This window comes from Pantherophis guttatus, chromosome 4 (genome assembly GCF_059756535.1).
Source record: "Pantherophis guttatus breed Tessera chromosome 4, ASM5975653v1, whole genome shotgun sequence".
NCBI lineage: Eukaryota > Metazoa > Chordata > Lepidosauria > Squamata > Colubridae > Pantherophis > Pantherophis guttatus.
The window spans coordinates 73,081,332-73,101,641 of NC_142066.1; the positions used below are offsets into that span (position 1 = coordinate 73,081,332).

At 45.9% G+C, this 20,310-nt stretch overlaps 2 protein-coding genes and 1 pseudogene across 3 annotated transcripts in view; 2 read left to right on the top strand and 1 right to left on the bottom strand.

Annotated features, from left to right (window-relative positions):
* Positions 1 to 20,310, top strand: part of EGFR (epidermal growth factor receptor) — a 205,577-nt gene that overhangs the window by 22,348 nt on the left and 162,919 nt on the right. The window lies entirely within an intron of this gene.
* LOC148114163 (uncharacterized) lies at positions 1,245 to 3,157 on the top strand (annotated as a pseudogene).
* On the bottom strand, positions 5,432 to 13,669 carry LOC148114164 (uncharacterized). Its single transcript, XM_087891574.1, has 3 exons — positions 11,291 to 13,669; positions 8,140 to 10,273; positions 5,432 to 5,595 (listed from the first exon to the last, which is right to left on the bottom strand). The coding sequence occupies exons 1-3, from the start codon at positions 12,953 to 12,955 to the stop codon at positions 5,432 to 5,434; spliced, it is 3,963 nt and encodes a 1,320-aa protein (XP_087747700.1). The 5' UTR covers positions 12,956 to 13,669.

The following is a 20,310-nucleotide window of genomic DNA, read 5'->3' on the forward strand; positions in this document are numbered from 1 at the left end:
CAGTAAAATGGTTTGAGAAACTCTGAGATATGAAACTAGTAATATTCCATTTTCAGGGCAAACACCATTGAAGATCCTGGTACAAGCCGGTTTGGTGATCTAGTCTTCTTCCGTTGTTATTCCCCCCTCCCATTCTCCCCCCCCCCACCTCTCAGTTTCCCACCATTTGAATACACAGGTATGGATTGCTCCAAATGCCTCTCTCCTTCCTTCCCCTTTGATGGCAGGAATCCAGCAAGGCACCACGCCTACAATGGAGACCCTAATATGATCAGCAAGAGAGATAGATAAACTATAATAGAGAAGTTTTAAATTGTAGATGATAGTTCTCTTCCACTTTTTTTAGCCTTTCACTATCATCATCTATTAATGACGAAATTTACAAAATGCCTACAAAACAAATATTTCTTATTATTTAGTACTAATTTAGTTACACAGTTAGAGCACATAAAAGATACCTTACAATCTCCTGTGCGCTGCTTGGAGAGTCCAAGCAATGGGTTCAAGTTTAGCCTGGTTGGCCAGAGACTGAGTTGAATTTGCCTAGCCACGCCTCTTTCTCCCATGAGCCTCCAGTGTTTCAACTCAGTCGGCCTAAAGAGACTTGCTTTAAATTTTTCTGTCTTAGAAAAATTATTTAAAATACTGCCAGCCACAGAAAGAAGCCTCTTTCTCCCTTTTCTCTTTAAAATTACCACCAACAGCCTGAGGTGTTTTCCAGCTGCAGCCGGGAGCTCCGTGGAGCTAATTAGCTCTGGAGCTAATCTCTTGCCTCAGGGGCCTCTCCTAATTGCCGCCATTAACAGCACAGCGGAGGCAATCTTCTTAAAGGCAAAATTGACTCCTAGCAGCTTTTAAAGACAAATTTGACTTCTACCAGCTCAGAAACGGAGCAAAGCCTCAAACTTTTCAGAAACCTTCAAGGGATCTTAATTAGCAGTCCTGGTTTATCGGAAACACAGCAAAGAGCCACGTGAGTTTTGGCAATCGGGCCTAGCATTGCTGGCTGATTTACTGCTATTGCCTTTATGGTTTGGGGATTGTTGTGTCTCTCCCGCACCATTGATTACTGCTGCCTTTCTCTCATAGCATTATTAGAGCTGGTCATTGATCAGTCTCACGCTTAATACCTAACAGCCTTTCTCTCATAGCATTATTAGAGCTGGTCATTGATCAGTCTCACGCTTAATACCTAACAGCAGTGGAAAATTGGCACCATATTTACAACTACTGGAGTGAGGAATAATATCATTATTATAATCATTGTCCTAGTAAAATCCTCTGATTGAATTGTCTTTTTTGCTTGTCATTCCAAGATGGCGGATTGCAGCTCCTCTCACTCCAAAAGTACTGCATCCCATTCCTCTGCTTCTAAGAGAGCTAAGTCTTCAGATCACAGTAAGGCAATTGGGGCTCAGCCTGGGCCTTCCACCAGATCCAAGGCCCCTTCTTCCACAGCTGTTGATAAGGATGCAGAAAGAAGGCAAAAAGCCTTAGAGAAACAATTTGCAAAGGAAAAAAAGCAGGCAGAAGCCTCCTCAGGCCTAGGCCTTGTCATTGTTCACCCAGAGCCTAATATCCCTCCAATTCAGGATATACCTCCTTCTGCTTCAAACGAAGATAGATTGAATTGGTCTCCAGATATTACCACAGATCCTCCAACTGAATTAATTGAGAGTGCTGTGGAGGTTATTCCCATATCAGAACAGGACTCATCTGATCAGGGAGTTATTCCAGTACCTAGGAGGTCAGCTCCCTCAGCTACTTTCACCCCTACAGTGGCGGGGCTCCACCTTGAGGTAAACCAGGCCCCTGTTCTTTCCCAGGAACTCTGCCAGATGTTAGCTCAGACCATTGCCCAGGGCATTGACTCTGCCCTGCTTAGAAGGGGCTTTCCTGCTCCCGACTCAGCTGGTACCACTCCCAATGTACACCAGGCCCACCAGAATAGGGTTTATTCCCGGACCCCTCACTCGCCTCATGATTCTCAGGGCAGTGAATGGTCTTATGCTGGGGAGGAGGAAGAATTCGCAGATCATGATCTTTCTGAAGATGAAGGCAGATCTCCAGACAAACCAGCCTTCGCTGGCCTTTCAACCCTAGCATGTTCAAGACCTTGTTATACAAGGCCAAAACCACGGCCAATCTAGGGGTTGTGGCTGGGGCATCTGACCGCTCGGCTGAGCAGGATCCACATGCTCGATTATTTACAGAACCGGTCTCTACCCAGGACGCTGTTCCTTCTCCCAGATTATTCATAGACATTATTAAGAAGCAATGGCTTCAACCTGGGTCCTTGTCTAATCCCAGCAGATTAGACAAAAAGATGTACACTGTAGAACAGGAGGTAGAGGACTTGCTTAAGTTGCCTACAATAGATACTCCCTTTGCCAATCTAGCATCTTCCAATATTCTCCCCTCAGACTCTGCAGAAGGGCTGAAGACCGAGGATAGGAAAGCTGAGATGTCAATTTGTAAGACACATCAAGTAGCTGCCTGGGCGATCAGGTCAGCCACGGCAGCTTCCTTCTTTAATAGAACCTCCCTCCTTTGGCTGCGCCAAATGCAGGCAAGAGCTCCCCAGGGAGATGTCAGGTTACACCAGGACATCAACAAGTTAATTGCTGCAGCAGAATACTCTGTTGATGCAACCCTTAATGCGGCTAAGTTCGCTTCCAGGGCACTGGCCTCTAATGTGACTTCCAGACGTTTATTATGGCTTCGCCATTGGCAAGCCGATATGAAATCCAAATGGAAATTGGCGTCTGCTCCTTTTCAGGGCAATAATCTTTTTGGTGATGTTTTAAATCCCATTTTGGTAGAGACCAAGGATAAAAGGAAGGTACTTCCCCTGTCTCACAGAAGGACAGACAGGAGATACTCTCCATATTATCGCAGGCAGTCCTTTCGTGGGGCGGAGGGCGGTTACTCCACCCCAACCTATCAGAGGACTTACCCTCCAACTTCAGACCGATCCCAGGATAGGGCTCAGTTCAGGGACAGGTCTAGACTACCCAGTCTAGGAGACCCTTTCGAGGGGCCGGCGGTAGACCTTACCGCAGGTCCAAATGACTCCCAGTCACACGTTCCCATTGGAGGCCGCCTCTTGAGGTTCTCAGCCCAATGGGAGCTCATCACAACCGACGCCTGGGCTCTGCAAACCGTCTGGCTTGGTCTCACATTGGAGTTTTCATCCCTTCCTCCAAGGAGATCATCTCTTGCACTCTTCCCAGGGATGCCACCAGGAGGTCTCTGATGGAAGCCGAGATCCTTCATCTACTCTCCATCCAGGCAATAAAACCGGTGCCTGTCTCGCAGAAGGGTCTCGGTTTCTACTCGATCCTCTTCTGGTCCCCAAGACATCGGGGGGTTGCAGGGGAATACTAGATCACAAAAAAAAAAAAGACTCAACAAACACATCAAATACAAGAGATTCAAGATGCAATCCTTAACCTCTATTCTAAATTGCATCAGACAGGGGGATCTGCTTACATCCATAGATCTAAAGGAAGCCTACCTGCACATACCAATTCGGATTTCACACAGGAAATATCTCAGATTCTGTTACGCAGGGCAACACTTCCAATACAGGGCCCTTCCATTCGGCCTGTCCTCTGCTCCCAGGACGTTCACAAGCTCCTGGACATGGTGGCAGCCCATCTGCGGGCTCGCCCAATCAGGCTTCAATGTTACCAAGACGACATTTTGATTCAATCTTCATCCATCAGGCAGGCGAGACAGGATTTGTCAGAGACTATTCAGGCTCTGCAACTTCACGGGTTTTCAATAAATCTAGAAAAGAGCCAGTTAATTCCATCCCATTCTATCCATCATTTAGGTGTCCGGATAGACACAGTCAGTTGCCAGGTTTTTCTATCACCAGAACGTCTAGTCAGCATACGGGCCTTGATACATCGGGTCAGGTCAGCCAGGTCTGTCTCCCTCGCAGTATTGTCCCAGTTACTAGGGAAAATGATTTCATGTCTGGCCATCGTTCCTTGGGCGAGGTTACATTCCCGAACCTTACAATGGTTCCTCCTACCGAGCCAACGAGCAGGCATCAGTCACTCCACAACAAGAGTCAGAATGCCTCCAAAAGTTCTCCACTCCCTGAACTGGTGGACGTCACCTTCTCTAGAGAAAGGCTATCTCTTCAAGGAACCGCCACGTCTAACACTAACTTCAGATGCCAGTCTATTCGGCCGGGGGGCTCACCTGGGTTCCAAGATGGCACAGGGCAGATAGTCCCCAGAGGATCTGTTACACGACATAAATTGGTTGGAATTCAGAGCTGCCCACCTAGCTCTCCGTCATTTCCACCTCTAACCAACCGTCACGTGTTGCTGTTAACCGACAATGTGACCGCCAAGGCACATGTGAACAGGCAGGGAGGCACCTGGTCCAAGGACCTGATGTCCGAAGCAGCGAGCCTCGGCGTCTGGGCAGAATCACACCAGACTTGTTTCACCAACTGACGACCAGGTTCAGCCAACCATGCGTGATCTGTTGGCAACACCAAAGAACACTCACCTACCACAGTTCTTTTCCAGATTTCCGACGCCGGGGGCAGAAGCAACAGACGCCCTTTGGGCGCCCTGGCCTCGAGGCCTTCTATATGCATTTCCTCCGACACCTCTACTACCAAGGGTCATCCAGAAGCTTCTGGATGAGCAGGCAGAAATTCTGTTGGTGGCTCCGCAGTGGCCCAGAAGGTTTTGGTTTGCGGATCTGGTGTCACTGTCAGTGTCCCGCCCGTGGAGGATTCCACCAGACAGGATTGTCCTAAGCCAGGGAGCAGTTCAACATCCCGAGCCGCAGTGGCTCCAACTGGCCGTCTGGCGATTGAGCGAGAAATCCTGAGGGACTCCAGATTCTCAAGCGAGGTCATTTCCATCATCCAGGCATCTCGTTATCCGTCTACCACCAGGATTTACGATGCCACTTGGTCAACCTTCTCTAGCTGGTGCCGAAAATCGCACATTCCTTCCAGGGCAGCTTCTCTTCCGGACGTCTTGAATTTCCTACACTCAGGATTCAAACGGGGGCTTACTGCCAACACGCTCTGCAGACAGGTGGCCGCCTTAGCGACTATTCTACAGGGAGAGGTTCCTGTCTCTCTTTCTCAACACCCCAAGTTGAGGAGTTTTCTTCGGGGAGTTGCTAACTTACGGCCTCCTCCAGTCCATAGGTATCTTTCCTGGGACTTGCCTCTTGTTCTGCAAGCACTTACATCTGCTCCGTTCGAGCCCTTAGGATCCGCCAGCCTCAGAATACTTACCTTGAAGGTCACCTTCTTGATAGCAATCACATCTGTGAGAAGGATCTCCGAACTGTCGGCACTGTCGGTACGTGGAGATCTATGCATCTTTTACTCCGACAGGGTGGTCCTCAGGTTGGACCCGACTTTCGTACCAAAAGTCAACTCTTGGTTTCACAGGGCACAGGAGGTGGTTTTACCTAACTTTTGCCCTGACCCAGGACATCCTAGAGAACGACGTTGGCACACGCTCGACGTTCGTAGGGCACTCCGGAAATATATTGACAGGACCACATCATTCAGGCAGTCTGAATCACTATTTGTATCATTCCAGCCTACTGCCATGGGGAAGAAAGTTACCCCATCTACAATTGCGAGATGGTTCGAAGCTTGCATTGCAATGGCTTACGAACACCAATCTACTCCAGTGCCTAGAAACATCACTGCGCATTCAACTCGTAGCGGTGCCACCACGGCGGCCTGTGCTACTCAGGCTTCCATATGGAGATCTGCAGGGCTGCAACTTGGGCTTCTCCCACTACCTTTATCAGACATTACAAGTTGGACCTTTTGCCTCAGCTGAGGCTTCGTTTGGCAGAAGAGTCCTGCAGCAGGTTCTACCAGGAGAATGACACCTGGACCGCTCGGACTCCCGCCCTAGGGATACTTAGCTTGGGTATATCCCATTGCTTGGACTCTCCAAGCAGCGCACAGGAGATTGAACATTGGAGCTTACCTGAATGTTCGATCTATGTGCGCTGCAGGAGAGTCCAACCCCGCCCTACTGTAGCGGTCCAGCATCCAACACTTACTTATAGTGGACATTCTTCTATCATCTTGCTACGTCTTCTACAGACCTCTTCGTCGAAACACTGAAGGCTCATGGAAAAAGAGGCGTGGCTAGGCAAATTCAACTCAGTCTCTGGCCAACCAGGCTAAACTTGAACCCATTGCTTGGACTCTCCTGCAGCGCACATAGATCGAACATTCAGGTAAGCTCCAATGTTCATTCTTTTGTTTTCTACAAGTTTACAGATCTGATCAATTACCACACATAAAATAAAAGAATATCACTTCTTTTCTCAGATGTACAATATATACAATATAAAAGCTGTGCCCTTGACTAATTGCTGCTATAGGAACAAAAACAGAGCTCCAGTATGATTCATGGAGGACAATTTTTAAAGGCCAATTTTTCCATGTGCAGTAAACCAAAAATATGTAATTTAAATACAACTTGATTTTTCAAGGATTTGTGGTTTTTCTATTTTAGCAGTATATATTATATTAATTCAAACAGCAATTGGCAGAAGAAAGCTCAAGATGGTTGGAAACATGAGGAAGACATCTTCATCATACAGTGGATAGACAATGGCTAGAATGATGATGATGATTATATTCATTCATTCCTACACATCACATTTAGGTTGCAGTCCTTTGCATATTTGCTTATCAGGAAGCCCACATTAAGCAATAAATTTCACTGGCAAACTGCAACGAGTGATTTATCACTACATCCCTCCCCCCCCAAAAAAATCAAACATTGGTTTAATATCTATAGCCTGCCAATGAGACTTGCTTTTGAAAGAATTTTAGTCATGGGTAGCATAGAAAAGGAGAATGTAATTTTTTTCTAGTCACCCCATCATGAAATCTCATGCTTAAAAATATCATTGTGTTATGAAAAGTGATTAAGTTTTTTAAGCTTCAAAAAAATCATTCATGTTTTAGTCACCTCATGTCCGGATTACTGTGGTGCATTGTATATGGGGTTCCACTTGAAGACCATCTGGAAGACCCAGCTATTCCAAAATACAACTCTGCTGCAAGCTGCAATGGGTACCAATTAGCTTCAGTTACAATTCAAGGTAGCGGCTATCGCTTTTAAAGCCCTTCATGGCATAGGAACTGGTATTGGAAGGACCGCTTATTTCAACTTGTCAGGATGGGTGCATTTTGGGTCCTGTCAATAATGTTGCCTTATGCCTTACAGGAAGTACCTGTACTCACTTGGACTCAGTTGGACTCCGGAATGATTTCCAGCCTGAGATGGATGTGGTACCCACCTTCATGTCATTAAGAAAACTTTTAAGACCGGTTGTTCTTCCAGGCCTTGGGATAGGGTGGTTATAGAGCTCTATATTTCTGAGGAAAGTTTTTCTGGTTTATCTCTAGTCAATGTTTTGTTCTTCGAGTCAGTTGTGATCAGAAGTGTGGTGGCACAGTGGTTAGAATGTAGTATTGCAGGCTAATTCTACCCACTGCCAGGAGTTCGATTCTGACTGGCTCAAAGTTGACTCAGCCTTCCATCATTCCGAGGTCAGTAAAATGATGACCCAGAGGGCAATATGCTGACATTTATAAACCATTCAGAGAGTACTGTAAAGCACTGTGGAGTGGTATATAAGTCTAAGTGCTATTGCTATTTTATATGTTTGGATTTTTTAACTGTAAATTGCCTAGAATTCTTCAGGAATTGGATAGCCTTAAAGTTTGGGGACATAAATAAATAAATGATTTAAATATAATTAAGAAACATAACATTTTAAAATTTACAAAGCCATTTAGGAATAGTTGTCAACTTTAGGTTTTATATACTTCTAGGTGCATAAAGCTTAATATAATTATGTATAAAATATTATTGGTTTTTATTTTTCAGTTAATAATTCAGTAAATGGGCGTTGTACTTACCTGATACGCCTCTTCTCTGTCCTGGCGCCCACGGCAGTCATGCCTGGGTAGTGACACGGCTGTTATCCAATGACCGAGTCTTCTGGAATCTTTAGCACCGCCCCTTCCTGCTATGATCCAGTTTTGAGGCGAGGCTGTCCAGAAGACCGGAGTGTCTGTAGAAACAAAATAAAAAGGTAACAAATTCCCACCCCCGGAACCCAGGGACGGCCGGAACGGGTGGGGCTGACTGCCGTGGGCGCCAGGACAGAGAAGAGGCGTATCAGGTAAGTACAACGCCCATTCTCCTGCAGGGCGCCCACGGCAGTCATGCCTGGGACATACCAAAGCATGATGTCTCCTAGGGAGGGAGAGGCCGGACCTGCTGCAGAACTCTCCTGCCGAATGCTGCGTCTGCCGAGGCGTAGACATCCAGGCGGTAGTGCCGAATGAAAGGAGAGACAGACGACCAAGTAGCGGCCCGCAAATCTCGTCCAAAGGCGCCTGCGTGGACCAGGCAGCGGAGGTGGAGGCGCTCCGTGTAGAGTGAGCCGTAATATTCGGAGGTACCGGCAGCGACTGTGCCTCGTAGGCCAGCGCAATGGTAGCTCTGATCCACCGTCCAATGGTAACAGAGGAGACACGGGAACCCATAGTTGCAGGTTGAAAGGAGAGGAAGAGGGCCTCTGACCTCCGGAAAGTGGCCGTACGAGCCACATAGATTTTGAGAGCCCTGCGGACATCCAGCTTATGCCATAGGAACTCCTGGGGACGGCGAGGGGAAGGGCAGAAGTTAGGAAGTGTAAGCTCTTGCGACCGGTGAAAAATGGTGTTGATCTTTGGCACAAATGCAGGGTCGAGGCGAAGAACTACCCTGTCTGTATGGAAAATGCAGAGGTCAGAGCGGACTGACAGAGCAGCGAGTTCAGAAATCCGCCTAGCGGAGGTTACTGCAACCAGGAACGAAACTTTGAACGACAAAAACTTCAGACCAACTTCCCGTAAGGGTTCAAACGGAGGACCCGTTAAGGCACTAAGAACTTTGTTCAGATCCCAAGAAGGGAACCGGTGAACCGTGGGAGGACGGAGATTGGTAGCACCTCTCAAAAAGGATCGAATGAGAGGATCAGCAGAAATGGGCGAGGAGGACGAACATGACAGAATTGATGATAAGGCGGCCACCTGTCTCCGTAGGGTGTTAGGAGCTAGACCCGCAATGTAGCCCTGGTGAAGGAAGTCCAGCAGATGAGGGATAGTCACGTCCATAGGAGAGATCCCTTTCTTGTGACACCAGGATGAAAACACGCGCCAGGTGGAGCCGTAGATCCGGAGCGTCGATGGACGGCGGGCGGCCTGGATGATGGGAATAGCGTCCGGGGGAACCTGGGCCTTCGCTAAGAGGAGCCGCTCAGCCGCCATGCGGTCAGTTGGTAGGACCGGGGATCCGGATGGAGCAGGGGGCGTTGGTGGAGCGTTATCCGATCGTCGGGAATCCTCCAGTGGGGAGTTACTGACAGGCCCAGAAGATCGGCAAACCACGGTTGGCGAGGCCAGTGTGGGGCCAAAAGGAGAATCTCCGCTCGCTCCGCTACGATCTTTCGCACGACCTTGGAAATTAGGGGTAGAGGAGGAAAAGCGTAGAGCAGTTGATTCTGCGGCCAAGGACTTCGGAGTGCATCCACCGCCTCCGCTCCCTGACATGGAAACCGAGAGAAGAAGCGGGGAAGCTGCTGGTTGCCGGGGGCCGCAAACAGGTCCATTGACGGGAGGCCGAACCGGGTGCACAGATCTTCGAACCAGAGGGGATGCAGGCTCCATTCGGCCGGATCGATGAGGGAGCGACTGAGAGAGTCCGCTTGAGTGTTGGCAGATCCGGATATGTGCTCGGCCCGAAGCGACGACAGATGGGTCTCCGCCCAGAGCCCCAGCCGAAGAGATTCCGCCATGAGGGACCGAGACCGAGTCCCCCCTTGTCGGTTGACATGAGCCTTGGCCGAGACATTGTCCGTCAGGATGAGGACGTCCCGACCCAGGACATGAGGCTCGAATTCGAGGAGGGCTAGACGAATAGCTCGCAATTCTAGAAGGTTGATATTCATGGCTCGTTCTGCTTGAGACCAGAGACCCTGAGCCAGGTGCGAGTCGAGATGAGCCCCCCAGCCCGAGAGGCTGGCATCTGTAGTGACCACAATCCTGTGCTGGTCTCCGAACGAAGAGCCCAGGGAAATGGCCGACGACATCCACCAACGTAGAGAGTCTAGAACCGGTGGAGGAAGGACAATTCTGGAGGCCGAGGTGTTGGTGAAGCGCCTTTGGTAAGGAAGAAGCAGCCACTGCAGCTCCCTGCTTTGGAGGCGAGACCACGGCACAATGTCGTAAGTGGAAACCATCTTACCCAAGAGGCTAGAGAGATCCAGGAGAGAGGCGGAGCCCCGCCTCCGAAACTTGGAAGCCATGACGGAGAGACTAGCCTGGCGCTCGGGTGACAGGGTAACTTGGAGACAGGTTGAATTAATAACCGCCCCTAGGTGTTGTAAGGATGTAGAAGGTGATAGATGGCTCTTGGACCAATTAATGGAAAAGCCATGCTTTTGTAAGGTGGAGACGACCAAGGCAACATCCTCTCGGGCCGAAGGTAGAGACTTAGAGAGGATGAGGATGTCATCCAAGTAAAAAAGTATGCGAATGGGGATAGAACTAATGTGGGCCATTAGGGCTGCCATAACCTTAGTAAATACCCTAGGGGCAGAGGAAAGGCCAAAGGGCAAGGCAGCATATTGAAAATGCTGACCGTTATACGAAAACCTGAGGTACTTGCGATGGGCCGGGAAAATGGGGATGTGGAGGTAGGCCTCCGTTAAGTCAATGGAGGACATAAGGTCATCCTTCCTAATACAGAGCAGAATAGTGTGGAGTGACTGCATTTTAAAACGGCGGTATCTAATGTGCCGATTGAGAGATTTTAAATCAAGGATAGCCCTCCAATCCCCTGATGTTTTGGGGACCAAAAATAGGCGGGAGTAAAAACCCCGGCCACGTTCGTGGGAAGGTACAGGCTGAATGGCCTTGATGGCGAGAAGATGGTGGATGGCCTGAGAAAACCTAGCCCTTTTAACAGGGTCCAGAGATACGGGGCAACGGAAATAGTGATTGGGAGGGGAAGACTGAAATTCGAGCTTAAGGCCTAATTTAACTGTGTCCCTGACCCAGGAGTCAGAAACCGATAAATCCCACTGGTTGGAAAAATGGGATAATCTACCTCCAATAGAGGAAGCTGGTAGATCTCTAGCGGAACCTTCTAAAGGGGCGACCCCTCCCGCCACGATATGAGGACCTCGATGTAAACCGGGGTCCCTGTCTGACCTGGTCTCCGGAAGGTTGTGAAGGTCTGGAGGAGAAGGAACGGTGAGAGCGGTGCTGGAAGAAGTTGGGATCGGAGCCTCGAAAGGAAGAACGACGAAAGGAGCCCTGAGGTCGGGTCTCAGAACGACGAGACGCAGAAGGAAGGATCTTACGGTGGTCCTTTGTCTCGATTAACAGTGGATCCAGCGGGGAACCGAATAACTTGTCGGCTGCATAAGGAGACGAAGCGAGACGCCACTTATTCCTGGCGTCCGCCTGCCAATTCCGGAGCCATAGGAGGCGTCTCGACGTGATGGAAGTGCCGATGGCCTTGGCTGAGAATCTGGCCGCATTAAGCGTAGCATCTGCGGAGAACTCGGTTGCTGCAATTATTTTATTTATATCTTGATGGGCACGATGGTCGGAAGCCGGAAGACGGTCTTGCAGCTGGCGTAACCACAGGATAGAGGCCCTGTTAAAGAACGATGCAGCGGAGGAAGCTTGGATGGACCAAGCTGATGCTTGGTGGCCTTTGATGAGGGTTCTTTCAGCCTTCTTCTCTTCAGGCCGCAAATATTCCTCCGAAGGTCCCGTTGGGAGAGAGGTAGAAGATAAAGCCACAACTGGAGTATCGACAACTGGAACTTGTAGCAGATCGGAAAAATCTGAAGCCATGTTGTAGAACTTACGGTCCAAGTTGTTAGGAATCGGACCGGTGCTGGGAGAAGACCACTGGCGTTTTAAGACTTCCGAAAAAAGTTTGGGAGCCGGAATAGTATCCGATTGCACCTTGGGTTCCTGAAAAAGGACAGATGTAGGATCAGCTGGCCCAGGAGGGTTGGAAGAAGAAGAAGTCTCAATGCCGAGTCGGGTGGTGATCTTGGCTTTGTACAGTAAAGATCGAAACATGTGGGGCTTGAAGAGGCCCACAAAGGCTGGCTGGTCTGGCTCAAGCCCTTCGTCTTCTGACAGGTCTTGCTCAGGCAATTCCCCTTCTTCTGACACCGAATCCTGACTAGCGGAGTCGTGATCAGAGACCTCAGCGACAGATTCCTCATTAGAATGGGGGGCAGGAGACCGAGAGATGGCCCTATCCGATCTCTTAGGAGCCGCCGAAACCTGAGCCAGAGCAGGATGTTGCTGGAGGCCTTGAGCAATGCCCTGGCAAATGGCTTCCGAGATAAGATCGGCCAGGGATGACCGCATATCAGGGGGCAAATCGTGAGGCCCAAGAGAAACCTGAGGTCCAGTAGAAGGAGAAGGTGAGGCAGGAGGGACCTGAACAGGATCTGGGGAGCACTGGGCCTGGTCTTGGTTGTGGGCCTGGTCTTGGTTGTGCCCAGTGTCAGAAGGAAAAACCGAAGCCACCTCAGCTGTATCTATGACATCACCTTGGACAGACCTGTCAGGAGACAAGGCCCTAGAAATTCCAGATTGTTCAGGGTGATCAGAAGGAGGAGCTGTAGAGGAGCCTTGAACAGCCTTGGAATGAGCCCTCTCGAAGGCCTTCTCCATGGCCTTGTGGCGCCTGTCCTCGTCTCTGGAGCTGGCAGAGGATTTATGGGGGGCCGAGGATTGGGGGGCTGGGGCCCTGATCTTGCTTCTGTGGCCCGTGGAGGTACCCTCCCCAGGGTCCTCCTGCTGGCGGCGTTTTCCTCTGCCCTTAGATTTGGGTCTGTCAGCCATCTCGTCCCAAATCTCTCTTAAAATGGCGCCCAATGAGTTCTAAGCCCCAAGGGAATAACCCTTCTTCTCGCTAGCCTTACGGCTTGTGCGCGAGAACTATTAGGCGCGGAATGTAACTTCGCGCTAACCAGGACCACAGGCGGAAGATAGGGCCGTCAGTACCTGGATGCCGCTGTTGGAAGGCGAGGTGGCTGCCTGGTTGAGGCAAAAAGGCGCGAAAAAGCAAGCCGCGCCTGTCCGCTGAGGTGTAGATCGCCCCGGGGATAAGAAGCTAGCCGGCTCCGAAGCGGCGAAAAAAAGCGGCGCGGAATCCCTTCTCGCGCCTCTCAGCTGTTCGAATCGGCGGGAATTTCAAAGGGCGCGCCGATCCAGGCCGATAGAAGAGGCGCTGCTGCTGAGCGCTCCAGCCCCCGTTTCCAAGCCGAATGGGGCAGCAACGCGGCGGAGCAAGCTAGGCGAGCTCGTGCGCGTGGGTGGAAACCCGGCAGTTTCAAAGGCAGCTCCGCTATTGCGATCTCAATCCAGGTGGTGAAATTAGAACAAAGTTTTTGCAGAGGCTTTGGAGAAGCTACAGACACGACTGTTATGGAACAGACCGAGTCGAAAAACTGGATCATAGCAGGAAGGGGCGGTGCTAAAGATTCCAGAAGACTCGGTCATTGGATAACAGCCGTGTCACTACCCAGGCATGACTGCCGTGGGCGCCCTGCAGGAGAACTATTAAAACAAATAGTGAGAATTCAATGCTCTCTGCCCTAAATCAGAATATCTATTGGAATACTGCTTTTAGAATTGTATCTTTCTTTAACTTATTTCTTATAACAGCATACCCTATGGAACTATATATTTTTTAAAATCCTGCTGAGTTGTGATTAGGAGCAGTTATTTTGTATTCAGGAAGAAAAAATGTGGTCACTTTTTTTTTAACTTGAAACTTCACATCATTTGTATTTGGTTTGTGTATGTATGAATTTACAATTCCAGCATTTTATGGTAAATGACATGCAGAATTGCAACCTTTCAGAGTTTATAAAAAAGTGAACAGATGATTGGTTTGACTCTTGCCCTCACACATTCAGAAAATGGCAAATATTATCTAAATATTATCTAAGATAAAGAAGATATAATTTCTAAGTTAGATCCTCCCACAACCCTTGTGTGTCTGTATTATGTGTATGTGTTTACTCTCTGTCTCTCCTTAAAAATTGGCTCTATTTCAGCAAAAGACAAATCTTTTTTTAACTTTCTAGTAAACTTGAAAAGCTTTTTAAATGTTCTAGTAAACTTGAAAAGCTTTTTAAATGTAAGATTCCCTAAAACTTTGAGAAGAGCAGTGCATTTCATATGATAATTAGTCATGGAAAAATAAAGACATTTATTTAATAAAATAGAAAAAGAAAGAAGAAAAATATCTTTGTTGACTTTTTCTACTTGGTTAAAAACTCATAAAATTCTGCTATAGGTTTTCTGCTGTAATGATTTTCATTGGAATATGATAAATAAAGTTTTCTTTTGTGTACTTTTGTAATTACCTGCATTTCAAGAGACAATGAAAAGTCACAAAAGCAGAATACCTGTACAGTATTATTTCTCCTAGGCTATCAGAAGCAGATTAAGATCTTCTCACTTGCTTGACTAGATTCAGTTGATAGATACAAGATTACAGTAAAAGTTGCTGTCAAGCACCAGGGAAATCAGGAGATTCAAGCAATTCAAATGAGTACAAAGTTTTATTGCAAGTTTAAGTTCTCTACAAAAATCTGATCAACTAATCCTTTACAAAAATCTGACCAACTCCTAACAGCAGAAAACCTATAGCAAAATTTTATGAATATTTGACCAAGTGGGAAAAGTCAAGAAAGATATTTTTTCTTCTTTCTTTTTCTATTTTGTTAAATAAATGACTTTATTTTTCCATGACTAATGTGCGGGAGATAAGATAGGTATTCAAGATTGACTGGACTTAGATCTCTTGCAGGCGTGCAGAGACTCATGATTTATGACACATTTCACGCCTCCCTCAGGCTCAGTCCGGTCATCTCCTATAGTTGCAATTGTTTGATTTAAACTATTGGCTAGAATGGAAACAGTGCAATAGAAGCAGTTATTTATTTTTTTTAAGTGTGAATTTGTGACATCTACTGTATAGCAATGTCAAAATAGTATGTATTTTAATATTTTTAAAATTATATTTGAAATATATTAATTGTAATAGTCATTAATTAATAATTGTTTGTATTCTGTTTTTAAAAAGAAAGAAATGCCTGGATACCTTATGAAGGAAGAAAACACCATGACTTATTTTGAAGCTATACAATAGAAAAAAACTATAGCTCATTAATTTTGGCAGGACAAAAACTGTTTTAAATAGCAGCAACCAAGAGTGATAGACCTATAAGTTTTGGGAGCATGGGGGAAAGGAGGATCATGCCCTTGCCTCTGTAGCATTGACCACTCAAAATCTCTTTCCCCTTCACTATTCAAAGTGCTTTTTGGTAAAGAAAGAAATGTATTGTTATTGCCAGTAGAATGAGGTATAGGTTTTGCAAAATCACTGTATTGGAAGAAAAAAAACTTTTTTTTACTGTATTGTTCTCTGAGTGACTACTGTTTATAATTTTAAAAACAGCATAATATCGTTTTTACATAGTAGTTTGTAGTTTCCTTTTTAAACTGAGAACTAGTTATTCACTTACCTTCACAGCTAGTGGTCATATTGGCTGGGAATTCTGAGAATTGAAATTGAGTTGAGAATTGAATTTAAATTGATTTAAACTGAAGTGTATACTTTTTATTCTCCATTGTGGGTGGAGACAGCAGCCAGGATGGGGTGTGGTCATCTGTTAGGCCGATAGACTGAGCCCATCAAATTTGCTAAGTCCCGCCCTTGTTACCGGGCAAACCCAGCTTTTGGCTCAGTCTGTCAGCCTAGACAGGCGTGTGGGACTGATCCTCTTTTTTTTTTTTTATTGAAAAAGTTTTCAAATACAAATTTCCCCCCCCTTTTTTCCCCCCTCTCCCTCCCCCTCCCTAACCCCCCCTCCCCACCCATCCCCCCCGTGACTTCTTCATAACAAAAAAAAAACCTAATTCATAACAGATTACTTACTCCCTCCTCTAGATATTAACCTTTACTTACTAAAAATATTATTAATATTATAACATCCCCCTTTATCCATACATATCAAAAAAGAGAAAAGAAAGGGAAAAAAAAGACATTATACTATGACATTATAAAATAACTTCTCCACTTTAAAACTATACGATAAGTCCTACTTTAACATTTAATCTTCTATATATATTACTATAACATTCCAAAGCGGCCTTCCCCATAAAATCTAGTTTAACATTTATTCCACTCTATCCATTTCCTCCACTCCCCTAAATATAACACTTAAAAATCCCTTTTCTTAGACTAATCAATCTACTAAATAGCTTATTCACCCACTATCATGCAAAATTGCCATACACAACATTTCTTAACATCTTTAATTCACTGCCCACACTTCTTAAAAATATATGTCTATATTTTCCATTATATCTAAATAAAAAAAAAGAAAAGACAATGACTTTAAATTTATAATCCATATAGTATCTTCTTTGAGGTCTTTCCACTGAATTGGTAGAACCAACATCCATAATCGGTAACATAGCTTACTGGTGCAACAGTTTATTCAGGATCTTCAATCATATCTGCCCCCATCAGTAGTAAATATCTTCTTATATGTATAAAAGTAAAAACAACCACCCGAGTGACATTATAATTATATTCCATATAGTAATAATTGTGGGTTTCATCAGGATTATTAATTCCCATCATCGTAGTGGGTAACAACCCGATCTTCTGCATGCCCCAGCATAATTCTCTTGCCTTGTGATTCAAGATAATATAATATGTTTATCAACACAAAAAGAAATTCCAAAATGGATAATTCAAATCCATCAGTTTAAGGCTCGTTTCACGTCCCCAGATTATGGCCATGCAGAGATCTGCCACAAACCTCAGGATGATATTAACCAATACGTCGCCTCTTCTGTGTTTACACATAATCGTTCATATTTTAAAATCACTGGCTTCACTGTTGCCTGATTAGAAATTTCTGTTTTTATGCCACCTATTTCTTTTTTTCTTTTCTTTTTGTGGGTTTGGTTTCCATCCTGGTTCCCTTTCTATAAAGTGTGTATCATCTGGTCGGTTTTTATTCTGCTTTGTAGATTGGTCTTGTTGGTTTTGCTTTTGTATCTCATATTTCTTTTTTATCCCTTGTATATCCCCTAATTGGTTTCCATGTTTATCCTTGCCTTGATAAGTCATCACATTAAGATTAGATGCCTCTTCTCTCAAATTTGTAGATAGTCCAGCTGGGGTATCCAATAAATCCAAAGGCAATTCATCTGGTACAGTCTCTGTAATTCGATATTTTACCTTTATTTCCGGCTCCTTCTGCTTATCCTGTATTATACCTGGAGATGTTAAGTTCATTTTCAACCTATTTTGATAAAATTCTTCCGCTCTTTCAACAGTATTTAGCTGATATCTTTCTCCTTGGTATCTAAATATAATATCCACTGGGGCGTCCCACGTGTAGGAGATATTTCTCTTTTTTAACTCATTCACCAGAAAACCAAATTTCTTCCTTTCCATCAATATCTTAGGTGGGAGTTCCTTGTAAATCCAAATCTTTCTTCCATACAATTGCAAATTAGAATTGAAGGAGTTTTGAACGATATTATTCCTAATCTCCTTATCTGTAAAATAAATCACCACATCTCTAGGCCATTGCCTTTGCTTAGCAATCCAGGAGTTGATTCGATAAACTCTGTCGATCCTACAAAACACTTCGTCAGGTTGAACTTTTAGAATCCCAGCTAGAAATTCAGAAGATATTTTCCTTAAATCATCTCTATTATTTTCCTGCAAACCTCTTAATCTTATTGCATATTCTGTAAAATTATATTGTACCATTAGAATCTCTTTTTCAATCTTCTGTTGCAGATTTTCTGCATTACCATACTTTTGATCAGCATCCATTTTAGGTTTTTCTTCTAAGCTATTATCCTGAGTGTTTGTCAAATCATTTTCAATTTTTTGAATTCTATTGTCCAATTTATCTTGAATTTCTTCCATTTTAGACTCTAGTACATTAGTATTTGCGTCCAACTGTTTCATAAATCCTGTAAAACCATTAACCACTTTTGAGAGTTTTTTCTCCAAAAAATCAAACTTAGATTTCACCAATTCTTTAATTTCCTGCTTAAATTTTTCAAATTGCTGATTCACAATCTCCTCCCTTCTTTCAATCTCCTCTATAAAAAATTCTATTATATTAAAGTCAGGTTTCTGAGACTGAAGAATTAAGACTTGTTCCTTTAAGTTGTTGGTGGGGGGATCCCCCCCTTCTTGTTTATCTGACTTTATGAGTCTCAGTGCCATGTTTCCGCCCAGGCAGGCTTTGTTAAAAAAAAAAGCAAGAAAGAAAAAAAAAAGGGACTTCTTTCCAATCAACAACAATATCAGGTCTCCAAGGGAAAAAAAAAGAGAAAAAGACACAGGAGCAAAGTTTTGTCTACAAATGTAGCCAGTGGTATTTATTCCGCTACATTGTAATAATAGAAAACGGAAAGACTTTCCTTTCAGCCTCTCCTCCAGCCAACGCCATTTTAAAAGGCTTCTTTTTTTTTCCTCTTTCTTTTCCTCCTCTCTCTTAAGTAATTTTTTTTAAAAAAAAAATCAGTAAAATACTTTCAGTTCAATATTACAGGTCCAGCTCACATTTTCTTTGAGTAGTCTGTTAAATTTGCAGGCTTGCTTTTGACGCCTGGCTCTGCATCAGCAGAGGTCTCCCAAAGCCCGGAGCGGCGGCTGGGGATACGGGGCATCTCATCCGCTCCATCCCAAAAGTAAAAAAAAAACTTTTGGGACTCTGCAGAGAGTTCTACCCACCCCTGCCGGCTCTATCTCCGTTTCCTCATGGAAACGGAGTTTTTTCGAGCCGCCATTCCGTTGTGAAGGCGGCTCTAACAGGCGATGGAAGCTGACGATCCCAAAGGAACGTCTGGCAGCGGCAAACAGCAACCCGGAAGTCCAGGGGGACTGATCCTCTTGATCATTTTCTCCTTTCCTGGCTGCTTTCTCAGCTTTTCCTAACTACTTTTCTGGTTTGACTTGGACTGTTTATTGGATCTCCTCTGGACTTCGATTTCAACTTGGCAGTAAGCAAATTCCCCAGTAACTGTCTTTGCTGGCTACTTGGGGGTGGGTGGGAATTCCTCCGCGCCCCTTCCCTTGAGTTGGGGAAATCCCTGGGAGCATTGTGGAGTGATCGCACTCCCTTTATCACCACAACTGGCCGTTTCGGGTCTTGGGGGCAATTCTAGCGTCTGTGGAGCTTTGCGCCCCCTTTTCAAACCTCCCGGTGGCCATTTTGGATTTTAAACTGCTCCGCTTTTTTTCTTTTCGCCTAATTGTCAGCGTTTTTAGCTGCCTGTGGAATTTTTAACGCTCCCGAAGGCATCGAGGGAGGCTTGAAGCCTTTCCCTTTGATCACTGTCGCCCTTAGTGGCCAAACCTGCCCCCAGGCTTTCTTTCGACGGCGCAAATCAGCTGGTGGAGCCCATTGGCTTTAGGCGCCTTTCCCCTCGGCGCAGCTTGAGTGGCTGAGGATATTTTTGGCGCGATTATTGTTTTCAGAGCCTGGCGGAGCTGCACGCCATTCCCTGCTGTCATAGGGAATTTACTGTTGTTTGCTGACCTGCCTGGCCTTAATTGTGAAATCGTGGCTGGTGGAGCTTTGCGCCCCCTCTCTCTCTCACGTTTTGTTGGTGGACTGTGCGTGCCTGGGCTAAGAGAACACCTTTGAGTGGGGTCTCGCACCCCCCCTGGTCCTCAGCTTTGCGAGCCATTAATAGTTCATCTCTGCTTCGCCCAGGTTTTTTTCTGACCAGTACTCGTGGAATTTTCTACGCTCCCAGGTGTTATATTTGGGGCTAAACCATTACTGATTGCTGCCACCTTCCTTTGGCCTGTGCTCCTTGTGTCTAATCTTTAACAACTATCTGACAGTCCTCCTCACTGTCATCAGGCCTAAAGCCTCCCATAAGTCTAAACATTGTCACAAGGCAAGGAGTTCTGATTCTCACCATCATCATGGAGTTTCTCCTGCTACTAATGAGGTCCCCTCTGGATCTTCTTCCAGACCAGACCCTTCTGGCTCTTCTCAGCCGCTCAACAAGGCACCTTCCCAATTTCTGCCTTCCCGTGCGGAAGCTCGTAGGGACAGGGTCCTAAAGAAGATTTGCGCCAAGGCCAGCAGCGCTCAGTCAGTAGCCAAGGAGACCCCGTCAGTCTTGACTCG

What these genes read in the sequence shown, in the direction of transcription:
- LOC148114164 (XM_087891574.1), bottom strand. Translation starts at nt 12,955, where the DNA reads ATGGCTGACAGACCCAAATCTAAGGGCAGAGGAAAACGCCGCCAGCAG. An exon ending in CACAACCTTCCGGAGACCAG is followed by an intron (nt 10,274 to 11,290) that starts GTCAGACAGGGA and finishes TCGCCTCCAAAG; the next exon opens with CAGGGAGCTGCAGTGGCTGC. An exon ending in GCCGTCCCTGGGTTCCGGGG is followed by an intron (nt 5,596 to 8,139) that starts GTGGGAATTTGT and finishes TCCCCATGGCAG; the next exon opens with TAGGCTGGAATGATACAAAT.